The sequence below is a fragment of the Podarcis melisellensis genome, assembly GCF_964234715.1.
Source record: "Podarcis melisellensis genome assembly, chromosome: 10".
NCBI classification, from domain to species: domain Eukaryota; kingdom Metazoa; phylum Chordata; class Lepidosauria; order Squamata; family Lacertidae; genus Podarcis; species Podarcis melisellensis.
The window spans coordinates 54800764-54814244 of NC_138542.1; the positions used below are offsets into that span (position 1 = coordinate 54800764).

The window sequence follows — 13481 nt, forward strand, 5'->3', positions numbered from 1 at the left end:
CAACAGTGCAACCGGGTCCCTCAGAAGGTGGTGGACTCCTCTTCATTGCAGATTTTTAAGCAGAGGTTGGATGATCATCTATGAGGAATTCTTTAGCTGTGGTTCCTGCATTGCAGAGGATTGGATTAGAGGACCCCTCTAACTCTACAATTCCATGATTCTATTACTAGATGGGCCCTTGGCCTATCTAGCAGACTTGTCTTACGTTCAGCTGTAGCAGCTGCATATAATGACGGAATCAGTTTAACCTTCCAGCTGGTCATATAAGGTTTTTTATCATTCAGTTAAAATCTTAAGGGCTCTGTTAGATCAGGTTATGGTACATCTAATCCTGCCTTCAGCTTCATAGAGTGGCCAGTTAGATGTTTTCAGGGCAATGAAGCAGCAAGCCCTTACCCATTCTTTGTCCTCAGCATATCATACCTAGGGATAGACTGTCTCCGGATATGATAAGGAGTCATTATTTGACAATCACAGAGGTGCATTTTATACTTACAGTGGCTCATAGCAGCTGATGGATCTGGGCTCTGTAAATTTGTATCTGATACTTTTTTTAAAAGCCAGTTTATCATGCACAAAACTGGAATTCTTAAGAAAAAGGGGGACTAGAAGAACTAGGACTGGAGGAAGCTGGTTAAATGAAGAGTTGAATGTTTTAGGAGCAAGAGAGGGGTGGAAAGAAAATAAAGAGCCGTTTGGAACAAAACTTCATGGTGTGAAACCAGCTTATCCGGTCGGCAATGGCTGCGATGTGGGACCCAGTCCACTATGCCCCAGGCCATCTACATCACTGGGACTCTGCACATGTCACTGTGTGAGTACAGGATTGCCCTATGAGCCAATACCTAACAAGGGAACTTAAATCTGATAAGAGAAGCCGCTCAACCGGTTCATGTGATCGCTCGTCATCGTTTATCTTCGAACTGTTCCAGTTCAGTTGTGAGCAGGAACAGAGGCGTAGATGTTGATCTCTGTGAACGGACATAACAGACGGTGTTTCTCTCTCCCCCCTCCCCAACTCTGGCTGTTTATCTTTATGCAGAGGGCATTCAAGAAGCCAAAGTCTGGTCCAGGTCTGTTGTTCTGGATAGGCTTTGAAGCCAACCAATCTCTGCAAGAGAAGGGCTGTAGCTTTGCATGCAGAAGGTCTCAGGTTCAATCCCTGTTGTCTCCTAGAAGAGAGTGCTGCCTGAAACCCTGGGAACCAGCTGCCAGTCAGTGTAGACAATATTTAGCTGGATAGATCAACAGTCCGATTCTGCATAAGGCAGCTTCTGATATTCCTATGCTCCTGCAATGTACTATGTGCTATGTATTTGCATGTGTAAAGGTAAAGTGACCCCTGACCATTAGATCCAGTCGTGGCCGACTCTGGGGTTGTGGTGCTCATCTTGCTTTATTGGCTGATGGAGCCGGCATACAGCTTTTTGGCCAGCATGACTAAGCCGCTTCTGGCAAACCAGAGCACTGCATGGAAATGCTGTTTACCTTCCCGCCTTAGTGGTACCTATTTATCTACTTGCACTTTGATGTGCTTTCGAACTGCTAGGTTGGCAGGAGCAGGGACTGAGCAACGGGAGCTCACCCCATCGTGGGGATTTGAACCTCCAACCTTCTGATCAGCAAGCCCTAGGCTCTGTGATTTAACCCACAGCGCCTCCTACGTCCCTCTTTGCATGTGTAAGAAGGTACAATTAAGGAAGAATGGGAACTTTTTACAAATTATCTAAAAACACAACAAAATGATTTGGACTCCTTGGCAGGCTTTGAATAAACATCCACAAATTTATTAGTTGAATACATGATGGATAAGGCAATATATGTACAATTTTATAATATGCAGAGAACAATATGCGCATAGAAACCAGAGAGGGGAGCTGAGGGAAGTCTGGGGGGAGGGAAGGGAGAGAGGAAAAAAAAGAGGGGGGGGTGTAAATGGTGATATTGATTGATAATTTGTTTGCTAAAATTTTTCAATAAAATATATATATTAAAAAAGAAGTAGGTACAAGAGGTAGTGATGGCCATCAACTTATATAGCGTTAAAACCACTTTGAGGTTTTCCCCCTTTTTAAAAATAAAATAAATTCACAGAGGATAAGATTATCAACAGCTACTAGCCATGATGGCTGCCTCTGAATACCAGCCACTAAGAATCACAAATGGGAGTGCAAATTTAGGTCCTGCCTGTAGGCTTCCCATAGACATAATGGTTGGCTATAGAGAAAACAGGATACCAGACTAGATGGGCTATTGGCTTGATTTAGCATGGCCCTTCTTGCAGTCTACGTCTCTGTTCCATTGGAAAGCTGGGAAGGAGCTTCAGAATGACAGACATTACAAAGCAACACTGTGAATTTTGCAATTTTTTTGCTGGGAAATAACTTGGCCTTTGAGCCAGTTGGAGTCATTGGCCCTTATCCAGATAGCCTTTGCAGTTTCCAATCTGAGTTATGAGGAAACCCTGCCCTTGCCATTGTGCTTGACTGGAATGGTTCAGTTAAAAGCACAGCGGCAGGCACATTGCCCAGTGCAAGGTTTTGGACGTTCATAGAATGAGCTTTCGTAGATTGCAGAGCTTTGTCAGCGACAGCTCTGGAGTGCTGTGCTTTCAGATATGCTGCATTGAGTAGCTACAGAAAGGATGGGGAACCCGGGCCCCTCCTGATGTCGCTGAACTACAACTCTCATCATGCCTGACCATTGGCCACACTGGCAGGGGCTGATGGGAGTTGGAGTCCAACAACAGCTAGAGAGCTCAGTGGCGTAGCGTGGGTTGTCAGCACCCGGGGCAAGGCAAGTAATTTGCACCCCCTAACCCGTGGATTTGCGCCCCCTAACCCTAACCCCCAGATGTTGCGCCCGGTGCGGCCGGCCCCCCCTGCACCCCCCACGCTACGCCACTGAGAGAGCTGCAGGTTCCCCAACCCATGATGCAGGATATCAGCAGAAGGGTAGGGGCTATTCACAGAATGGGGCATCATTTTTTTGCTGTTGTTTAGTTCCTAATTTCTCATCATGCGGAATAAGATCATTGATTCAGATAGAACAGGGGGCGGGGAACCTTGGGCCCAGGGACCAAATGCAACCCTCTGGACTTCTCCATCTGGTTCTTGGGGCTCTCTCCAAGCCAGACTCCTCACTTGTTCTGCTTCAGACATTGGATGTTCCTGAGCTAGAAGCTGGTTGGCTCTGTTTTGGCCAAAAGGGCACAGGTAAAGGTAAAGGGACCCCTGACCATTAGGTCCAGTCGCGAACAACTCTGGGGTTGCAGTGCTCATCTCGCTTTATTGGCCAAGGGAGCCGGCAGACAGCTTCCGGGTCACGTGGCCAGCAGGACTATGCTGCTTCTGGCAAACCAGAGCAGCGCACGGAAACACCGTTTACCTTCCCGCCAGAGTGGTACCTATTTATCTACTTGCACTTTGACATGCTTTCGAACTGCTAGGTTGGCAGGAGAAGGGACTGAGCAACGGGAGCTCACCCCGTTGGGGGATTTGAACCGCCAACCTTCTGATCGGCAAGTCCTAGGCTCTGTGGTTTAACCCACAGCGCCACCTGCACAGAGCCCTTTATTAAAACAGCAACTTTCTTGGTTGTGTTCTTTTTGGGTTAGTTGTAGGCTGGAAGACTCTTTGGCCTCTAGAATGTAAGAACACAAGGAAAATCTGCTGGATCAGGTCAGTGGCCCATCTGGAACAGCATCTTGTTCCCTTAGTGGCCACCTAGATGCCTGTGGGAAACCTCTAAGCAGGACCCAAGCTCACGAGCACTCTCCCCTCTGGTGGTTTTTCAGAAGCATTCCTGCCTCTGCACCGTGTGTTGGGATTTGTATTCTACAAAGAGCAGCCACTTAAGACTGGTCACTTGTACAGGCTGTGAGAATGTGAAGGTGAACTGACTGGGGAAGGGGGTCATAGCTGTGTGGCAGAATACAGTGGTACCTCAGGTTACATACGCTTCAGGTTACAGACTCTGCTAACCCAGAAATAGTACCTCGGGTTAAGAACTTTGCTTCAGGATAAGAACAGAAATCGTGCTCCGGCGGTATGGCGGCAGTGGGAGGCCCCATTAGCTAAAGTGGTGCTTCAGGATAAGAACAGTTTCAGGTTAAGAACGGACCTCCAGAACGAATTAAGTACTTAACCCGAGGTACCACGGTATAGACCTGTGGCCTGCTCAATGTTGTTGCACTTTAGCTCCCAATAGTCCCAGCCGATGGTCAGGAATAATGGAAGCTAGTCCCACACCATCTGGCAGGCCACAGCTTCTGCTTTACATGGAGAAATCCCCCAGGTTAAATTTTCTTGTGTACACATAATTACTGTTTGTTTTCAAGGAGTCCCGCCCCCTCCAAAATGCATATAATTATACTTTACATTAATTACATCGGAAACATTAACACAACTATAACAGTGCAGTGTGCAGCTTTTAACAGTGTGAAGGGGGGCAAGGGAGAGGCAGAGGTTTACATGCAAACAGGGCCAGTTATTCCACGCTCATCGGAAAAGGCTCACTAGAAAAGGTATATCAGTAATAAGTGCAACCAGAACTTCTTCCGAATGAGTGGCAGCTGCACAGCACCTCTCTGCCCAGCTACATAATCATACATCTTTTAAACAGAAAAAGATGAATGCTATTTAATACAAACTCCACTAAAGGTCATGTGAGCACAGTTGAAATTTTGCTTGCAAAAGGATCAGAAATGCAAACACCCTCACACCCTCTGGCCTAGCATTTCAGAATGTGTTTCATAATGTGAAAACCAGCCTCCAGCCAGCTGCTATAACCTTGGCTTTGGACAGAGCCCTTGATAACGTTGGCATCTTGTCGTCTTCTTGAGATTGGTAATGTCACACCTGCACTTTTTGAGGAGGCAGCACTTTTGTTGTCAAATACTTGCATGTAAAGTCTAGGTAAAACTAGGAGGGCTGGACCTTTCACTAGGCTGAAGGGGTGGATTCCTCAGGCAGAGGATGCTGGGCTTTGGGTGGCTGCAGAGTTCCATCCCCCCGTTTCCCCTGTGGTGTTCCCATCCTCATGACCTTCTGCTCTGGTTATTGCTGATCAGGCTGGCTATCTCCTCTAGTTCCTTTTTCACTCCAGCAGGCACTGCAGCTATGTGTGCATTACTCTGCTCACATGTTATGTTGCATTTGCCTGAGTGGGCTGGAAACAAAAGCAATATTGATGGGGCCTTGAAGTTGCCCATTGACACTTAGCACCTGGAGCAGACTGAGCAGGCAGACAGGTCACAGTCCTCCACACGATGAGGAAATGTATTGCTATTTAAATTGCAGCAAGGATTTATATAAGGTGTGCAATTAAAAGAGATGGAAGAGCTCTGTTGCAACGAATCCATTTCTAAAAACCCTGGACTTTTTGCAGTTAGGTAAGTGATAGGGAAATGCACTTCATAAGTTAATGATTTCAAAGAAAGACACATAAGCATCCTGCATTCAAATCAGGACGATCTTCATTGTGCTATAATCTCCCCACAAACAAATAAGAAAGAAAGCTCAACTGATCTCCACATAAACAAATTGGAAAACAGGTTGTCTGGAAGAGCCTCAGGACTATTCGCCACTGACATCCCATAAACTGGGGATTGGGAAATGCATATGGTAGGCAGGTGATGTAATGAAGACCAATTAATCAGCACTCTCCTAAGGTGGCTTTTGTCCTTCAATGTGTACTGTATTGAAAGCTTGCAGAACTGGGTCATGCTTGTTGATTTATACACCACCTTTCTGCCAGTAAATTATAATTTTTAAAAGCCATGCTTTGCAATCTAATGCCATGATGTGGAAGGAATAAAGGTGGAGAGGGAAGGAAGAAGAAAAAAACAAGGAAATGTACCAGCTCTTTCATAACAGTTACATAATGAACGAGTGGACTATTTGCTTTTGTTGCACCCTTTGAAATGCACCTTGGAACAGAAAAAGGTGTCACTGTTATTCTTACAGAAGTACATCCAACTCCACCCTTTGGTTGAAGTGTATTTATGCCATTACTATATTGCTCTCTCTACCCACCCCACCTCAGTTTTCCTGTAATCTGCACTTTACATGGGAGTCTTGTTGTTGTGTACATGTTAAGTGTGTCCTGCCGAATGCTGTGAAGTATGTGGGGAGAAACGTGTCTGTACACATACAGGGACATGTGCCAGGGCTGACCCAAATCGTTTTGCTGCCTGAAGCGGAGCACCAAATGGTGCCCTCGCTCCCTGAAGTCCAAGGTACATAAGTATCAAAGGCCAGCCAAATTTGTTTTGGCTTCTGAGGCAGAAAATCCCACAACTGCCTCTCCCCCTCCCTGTCAAGACAAAATACAACAATGATAAATTAAATAGCTTACAATTGCTCTTTCGTGATGCCTGAGGAAGCTGCCCCACTGAGACGAACAGTAGGGCTGGCCCCATTACAGGCTGGGAAACTGTGGTTTGATAGAGCTGGCTTCCTGGCATGTGTCCCTTGTATGTTTATTTAATAAGTCCCTCACTTTTGTGAGTCCATGCCATGGTTCCCACTCCCTTTGTTGTTTTCAGCAAACCACATCATATTTATCTGGCTGTGTGTGGGCAGAAGAAGGGGACATACCATGCTAGGAGGAGGAAGGTTCTACGTCCTGAAAACATGGTTAATGAGGTACAAAAGTGAAGCGAATTGCTACGAGTTCTAGTATGGGTACTGCTTGTGGGCTTTCTATGGATGCCTGCTTGGCCACTGTGAGAACAGGATGCGGGACTAGATCACTGCCTGATCTAGCAGGGCTATCCTTACAGACAGGGCTGGATTTAGGTTTGATGAGGCCCTAAGCTACTGAAGGTAATGGGGCCCTTTATATGTCCAGCTGTCCTTTGTCAACAACAAATTGTCGCTGTTTTTTATGTTGAATATATGCTGATGGTAATTTATGAACCTAATAGGTATCTAAAGCCATCTGCACATAACAAAATATGCATTTTGTTATCCAATATGCATTTTGTGCATCCAATTTTTTCCCCTTTAATTTTTTTGGGGGGCCACGAGAGTGGGGCCCCAAGCTATAGCTTGTTTAGCTTATATGTAAATCTGGCATTGCTCACAGATCTATCAGTCTGTGGGGGGGAGTTATCTTTAGCAGGGGGAGGAAGAATGGGCATAGTTGCTCAGAGTCCTGCGAGTCCAGGGGAGCCTCGACTACTTAACTCACTTTCCAAATTCTTATCAGTCACTTTTTACATCTCCTAACCTAACCTCGACTTGTCCTGAGTTTTTCAACTACCCAAATGTTCCTTTTGATGTGCCCATATATTCATCCCTCGCCCCCGTTTTGGATCCGGCTTCCCCCTCCCACACCTTTTCTTTTCAGCTCTGCTCTGATGTTTGCTTTCTCAAGAAAAGAGAACTTTGCTCCCAGTTCCCTATAAAGCAATCAATCCGGTTCCAGAGAAACTCAGTGACAAATTGGTGCTGGACATTGAGCTGCAAGGAAGAATCATAGCCCATTTCCTGTCCCCTCCCTCCCATCTCCAGTGTTAAGAGGTTATTTTCCCCCGGGTCTACTTTCAAGGCTTTATTTTTATTTTGCTCCTCCAAAAGTAGGCGGGGCTTTCCCCCAAGCTGTTGTCTTGTCGCTAGGTCATTGGCTGCGGCGCGCGCCACTTTCCGAACGTTGCCGGTCCCTCGGAGCGGCTGGAACATCCAGGGCGGAAGGCTATTGGTCAGGGACAGAGAGGGTCGAGGGAGGCGGGGGTGGGGGTGGAGAGGGCCTTTTCCCTGCTTGACGTAATCGGGACTTCCCCGCCCACATTCCACAGCTGGGGAAGTGTAGGAAGCGGCTATGGAATGGGGAGGGTGGAAGAGCCAGGGAATCGGCTTCTGGATTCTGATTGGGCGCTCGCCTTCGAAGGTCCCGAGCTTGCCTTCGCTGATTGGCCAGGGCGGGGGGCGGAGCCAAGAATCTGGTGGGGGCTGGAGGGAAGGCAGCAGCTGGTGGCAGTTTGGGGTTTCAGGAGCTCTGGGGAAGGTCTCTGCCAGTTGGGAAACGGAGGTCTTGCTTGAAACCAGATGCGCGCCCGAGATCTAGGACATATGGTTGCAAAACTAGCTGGCTGTTGCATTTATTTATTTTTTGCTAGTTGTAGATTGGCGAGTGTCTGACATTTTCAGTTATATTATTATATAGCTTCTATTTTATTCCTTTTCTAAGGGAGTAAGGCGCACAGAGGCAGGGGGCGGCGGCGTTTTTTCCAGCCTTATGGCACAAGTTTGTTTTCTGTGATCGTTCCGAAGTGCTCCAAGAGTGCATATTTCTCTCCCCCGCCCCCCCGCTCTTGGTATTGCTGAGGTCCGAAATGGCCATGGATGGGCTGGAAAGCGGGGAGCAGAACCTGTTGCACTGGGACCGAAAGCTGAGCGAGTTGTCGGAACCGGTGGACTCTGATGCCCTGCTCTACAGCACGGTGAGAACACGGTCAAAACACTGGGACACTGGTAGTGGTGGAAGGCATGGGGAATGGGGCGGCACAACGAAACTTTATTATGTTGGCTTGCGATGCAGTTATCCACTCTGTAAGAAGTGTGTGGGTTTTTAAAAAGTAACTTAGAGGTGGGGTTTACTCCTTGTGGGTGGAAGAAAAAGTTCTGGCTGGCGCACATCTGGCTTCAGAAAGTCACCCTGCTATTAGGAACCCCTTCCTGAGCTTTCATTATGTAGGAGGAGTCTCTTTTTTTCTTGGAAAAAAAGTTATGTTGAGCTCATCTGGAATTGGCATCTCTTGCACTTTGTCTGTCCACCTCCCCACTCCCTTTTCATGACTTAAGTTTTCCTCCCTCTGTTTTCAAAAAGAGCAGTCTGCTCTGTCTGCTCATGGGTGTTAGAATAAGTGCCAGGTGCTGTCTGCTGTAGGGCCAGTGAAGAGTTCTCAAAACAGCTTTATGGTTTTTTAAAAGATGGTGGAGAGCCTGGAGTTTGGAATTTCAGCAGGGGGGGGGGGAATTAGGAGCCGTTGACGCAAGGAGGAAATACCTGTACTGTACTTTGAAGGGTTATCTGTGTTTCTTGATTCAAATCTAATTACTGCCCACAAGGCCTGTTTGGACCAGCATATATATATGTGTGTGGTTTAAGCGTGGGGATTCCTATTTCTTCAGAAGTGCTTGTTACGAAACTTCTGATTGGACTCTTTCCTGTTCCTGCACATTGAGAGGTTCCTATTAAGAGTTGTCAGCAAGAAAATAGCAGTCTTTCTGAGAACCGCAATAACGGTCTCATTCTTTGGGCAGCATTCCAAGCTCTGAAACTTTTGCAGACCTGGTTCCTGGTGTTCCCTCTGCCCTGCCTGCTTTTAGTTTGCTGAAAGGAAGTAAATGCCCATGTCTCCAAAGAATATTTATGGTGGTTCTGCAGTGGTAGCCATGAAAGCAAGTAAGAGATAATCAGTGCTTTGTGCCAGATGTTGGAGGTTTTTCCTCTTGCTGGAAAGTGTGCACCAGCGACTTTATCCAAACTCAGTCTCTGCACGTACAACTTTATCCCCAGACTGCTGGAGAAAAAGGAGATCTATTTGAGCAAGCAAAGTTGGTGGTGTGTGTATCTTTTTCTCACTTTTATTTTAAGAATGCTTGGCACTTAAGGCAAGAATGACTTGGAGCATGTGCAAGGTTCCTCCCCACTGTAAAAAGTTGAGTTTTTTTCTCTTTTTTTAAAAGGAAAAGGCATCGGAGGAGAAAGCATTTTGAAATGTGCAGAATGATTTTTCCCCCTCAGGAAGAGAACCAACTTTTTGAAAAGTCAGAGGGAAAAGTCCTTCCACCCACCGTGAGGACATAACGCTTTAAAAACAGTCTCCAAGTTGGCATTGGCTGCACACACAGTTCATATTCACATATATACTAATGCATTTCCACATGGCAAATGTCCTATCCATCCAGACTAGCGCAGTGTCGGAGAGAGCAACAAGTCTCTCTGCATTTCACAAAGAGAATTTCCCTAGCTCTCTGGCACACAACACAACACCTCTCAATATCCTGAGGTGAGGGGTATCCAAAATATTATAGGAGGCTAAGTTTCCCTGGCCCTAGTTGTTTACGCTTTATTTCTGCTGGTGAAAAGATCTATGCTGCCCTAAAGCAAGCATACCCTTGTATCAAGCCTAGGTATTTCAACAGAAGACGGTGCTTCATCTTAGTTTTTGGCATCAGATGGTACACTTGCCATGCATAGGGTACTAGGAACGCACCCCGTGTGGTTGATTTGGGACTGCAGAGTCTGGTTGCACTCTTCACACAGTAGCGATCCTGGCAACACTTGGCAATGACATGGGCACTCCCCATTGCAATTAAACCAAAGTACCTAATAAGGGGTTCTAGATGTGACAGCCTCAGTGCAGCTCAGCAGTCAAGAGGCAATTAAGTTCAGCCACTTTCTCTGCTTATGGCATTAATTCTTGGAGCTCAGCATGCCAGTCTGTGCTGTCCTAGACTGAACATTTTAGAAGTGTGGCTGGCTCAATGTGTGATCTGTAATGGGTATATGAAAATTAATTTCAGCTGGGATTTATCACAAGGATGTTCTTTCAGTGCATCCATGGCAGGTATATTTGTCAGGTGCTAGTTTTAATTAATTAAGCAAGTAATCATATTTGTTACCCATCCTTCCCTTGGTTACAATTTAAAATCCAGAATTAAAGATGGTTAAATCTTACACTTACAGGAATATGGTGGGTCCTGAAAACACACACCTGAGGTGTGTAAAGAGATGATTCTTTAGCATTTCCTGAAAGAGGTACAGTGATGAAGCCAGATGCACCTCTGTGCAGACGGTATCCATGGCGATGCTCTCCAGATGTTGTTGGACTGCGACTTCCATCATCTTGTATCATGGCCCATCTGCTGGGGCAGGTGGGCATTGGGAAGCCAATAACAACTAGCAGGGCTGGATTTAAGTTTGATGAGGCCCTAAGCTATTGAAGGTAATGGGGCCCTTTATATGTCCAGCTGTCCTTTGTCAACAACAAATTGTCGCTGCTTCTTGTGTTGAATGTATGCTATGTGATAATTTACAGACCTAATAGGTATCTAAAGCCATTTGCACATATTGCCATGCAACCAGTCCATGCAGAATGTAGGCACCCTATATCTAGAAATGAGCAAACCAGTGATATTTTAGGGAGCAGGCAAGCAGGTGGGGCCCATTGCTTGCATCCTAGGAGGCTACACAACACCACATACTGTTGTTGTATGTAGGTTTTATTTTATTTGTTTTTTTAATCTTATATTTTGGCACTGTACATCCAGTTCCCCCCCCTTTAAACTTTTTTTGGGGGCCCCAAGGGAGTGGGGTCCTAAGCTATAGCTTGTTTAGCTTATACGTAAATTTGGCACTGATGTTGGGTCACCTTGTGCTAGTGTGACCTAGAATGGGGCCCAGGATGAGACTATGCAGATAAGGGGCTGTCTTGGTTCCCAGCGGTTCCCATTGAGTTCCGTGGGGTAAACCGGCTGTGATTTGAGATATTCTGGAGAGAAGTTGGGAAGGGAATGAAGCTCACATGTCCAGGGTATGTTTAGTATGCATCCCATGCTATCCCTTTACTTTCTCCCCACATTCACTTCTGTTGAAACGGATTTAAATACCAGCCTTCAGGGCAACATTGCAGAGGATGCAAAGCCTGCACGCCACCATTCTTGACATTGTTTTCCCTCCCCTGCATGTCTCATTCTGCCCTCCTGGCAGAAATACAGCATCTCATTCCTGAGGATACTCCTTTGTGGTCTTTCTAAGAGGGAAGCTCTCCCAGTGCACCCACCTTGCCTATCAAAATGGCAGGGGTTTCCCCAAGTGAAGTAATGATGTATTTGCATTATTGGTAAAAAACCTGCTTTGCTTGCAGAGCTTCAAATATTCAATCAGTATGTTTCTGAGCACAATTCAAAGTGTTGGTGCTGATCTCTAAAGCCCTAAATGGCTTCAGCCCAGTATACCTGAAGGAGCATCTCCACCCCCATCGTTTGGCCTGGCACTGAGGTCCCACGCTGAGGGCCTTCTGGTGGTTCCCTCACTGCGAGAAGTGAGGTTACAGGGAACCAGGCAGAGGGCCTTTTTGATAGTGGTGCTTGCCTTTTGAACGCCCTCCCATCAGATATCAAGGAAATAAACAACTACAGTGGTACCTCTGGTTACATACTTAATTCGTTCTGGAGGTCCAATCTTAACCTGAAACTGTTCTTAACCTGAGGTACCACTTTAGCTAATGGGGCCTCCCGCTGCCACCGCGCTGCTGCTGCGCGATTTCTGTTCTCATCCTGAAGCAAAGTTCTTAACCTGAGGTACTATTTCTGGGTTAGCGGAGTCTGTAACCTGAAGTGTCTGTAACCTGAGGTACCAATGTATCTGACGTTTAGAAGACATCTGAAGGCAGCCCTCTTTAAGGAAGTTTTTAATGGCTGGTGTTTTCTCGTGTTTTTAATATTCTGTTGGGAACTGCCCAGAGTGGCTGGGGAAACCCAGCCAGATGGGCAGGGTATAAATAATAAATTATCATCATCATCATCTTGATTGATACCCTAATTTAGGGAAAATCCGGACACAAACAAATGTTAGCTTTTTTTAAAATAGAAAATTCCCAAAGTGGTTGAGCTTTGGGCGGGATGGGGGGTGGGAATGGAGACTGCAATTTTATGTTGCCGAAGATCCAGGACAAAAATTCCCACCAGATGCCACTTCCAACCTTGAAATTCCAGACATATGGCAACGCTGCCGTAATTAGAAGGAGCAGATTATGGGAAACACTTCTGCCTAAATAGCTGGAGAGCTCTGCTGTGCAGAGTAGATCATTGTGGGCTTCTTGAAATGAAAACAAAAATCTATTGCTGTTTTTAGAATTTATATACCAACAGTCTGAGTCAGCTTCTGACTTCCTAACCCAGAGAGCAGACACATTTTGCTATCCCTGATAAACTACAGTGCTACCTCGGGTTACAGATGCTTCAGGTTACAGACACTTCGGGTTTCAGACTCTGCTAACCCAGAACGAATTAAGTTCTTAACCCGAGGTACCGCTGTACTTGGTGTCCCCCCTACCCTCTTTCCACTTTTCTTGAAATACATGGAAGCTGGTAATTGTTTTCAGCTGTGTCCGAGATATGAAGTGGAAAAATTTCCCAGCTCTGTACCCAGTGCACCACCTCTAGATGTTTAGAACTCCAACTCCCATCAGCCCCAGCCAGCATGGCCAGAGGTCAGGAATGATGGGAACTGGAGTTCAGCATCTGGAGCGCACTATGTTGGCTACACCAGGCTCTCGTACATCAGAAATTTTTCCTGTATGAATTGCTCTAATTTGCATACGATTCTCCTCACCAAAGAATAAACCACAACAGTGAGATGAATTAAAATTCATTGTCATATTCCAGTTTTGCTCGTTTCTAGTGGTATCGTTGTCTTCTGTATTGCAATTCCTTGCAATTAATATAATTATAAAACATAAAAGTGTC

General features: G+C 46.0%; 1 protein-coding gene across 3 annotated transcripts in view; it reads left to right on the plus strand.

Moving 5' to 3' along the window:
• The first annotated feature begins 7956 nt into the window (after window positions 1–7956).
• Window positions 7957–13481, plus strand: part of CREB3L2 (cAMP responsive element binding protein 3 like 2) — a 212712-nt gene continuing 207187 nt past the window's right edge. For 2 of the 3 annotated variants that reach the window (XR_014172151.1, XM_081927136.1), the window contains exon 1: window positions 7957–8446. Coding sequence is in view for 2 of the 3 variants with exons in the window: in XM_081927136.1 (XP_081783262.1) it covers window positions 8339–8446 (108 nt within the window). In the remaining variant the exon portion in view is untranslated. The remainder of the gene's footprint in view (window positions 8447–13481) is intronic. The other variant, XM_081927137.1, reaches the window with a different exon arrangement.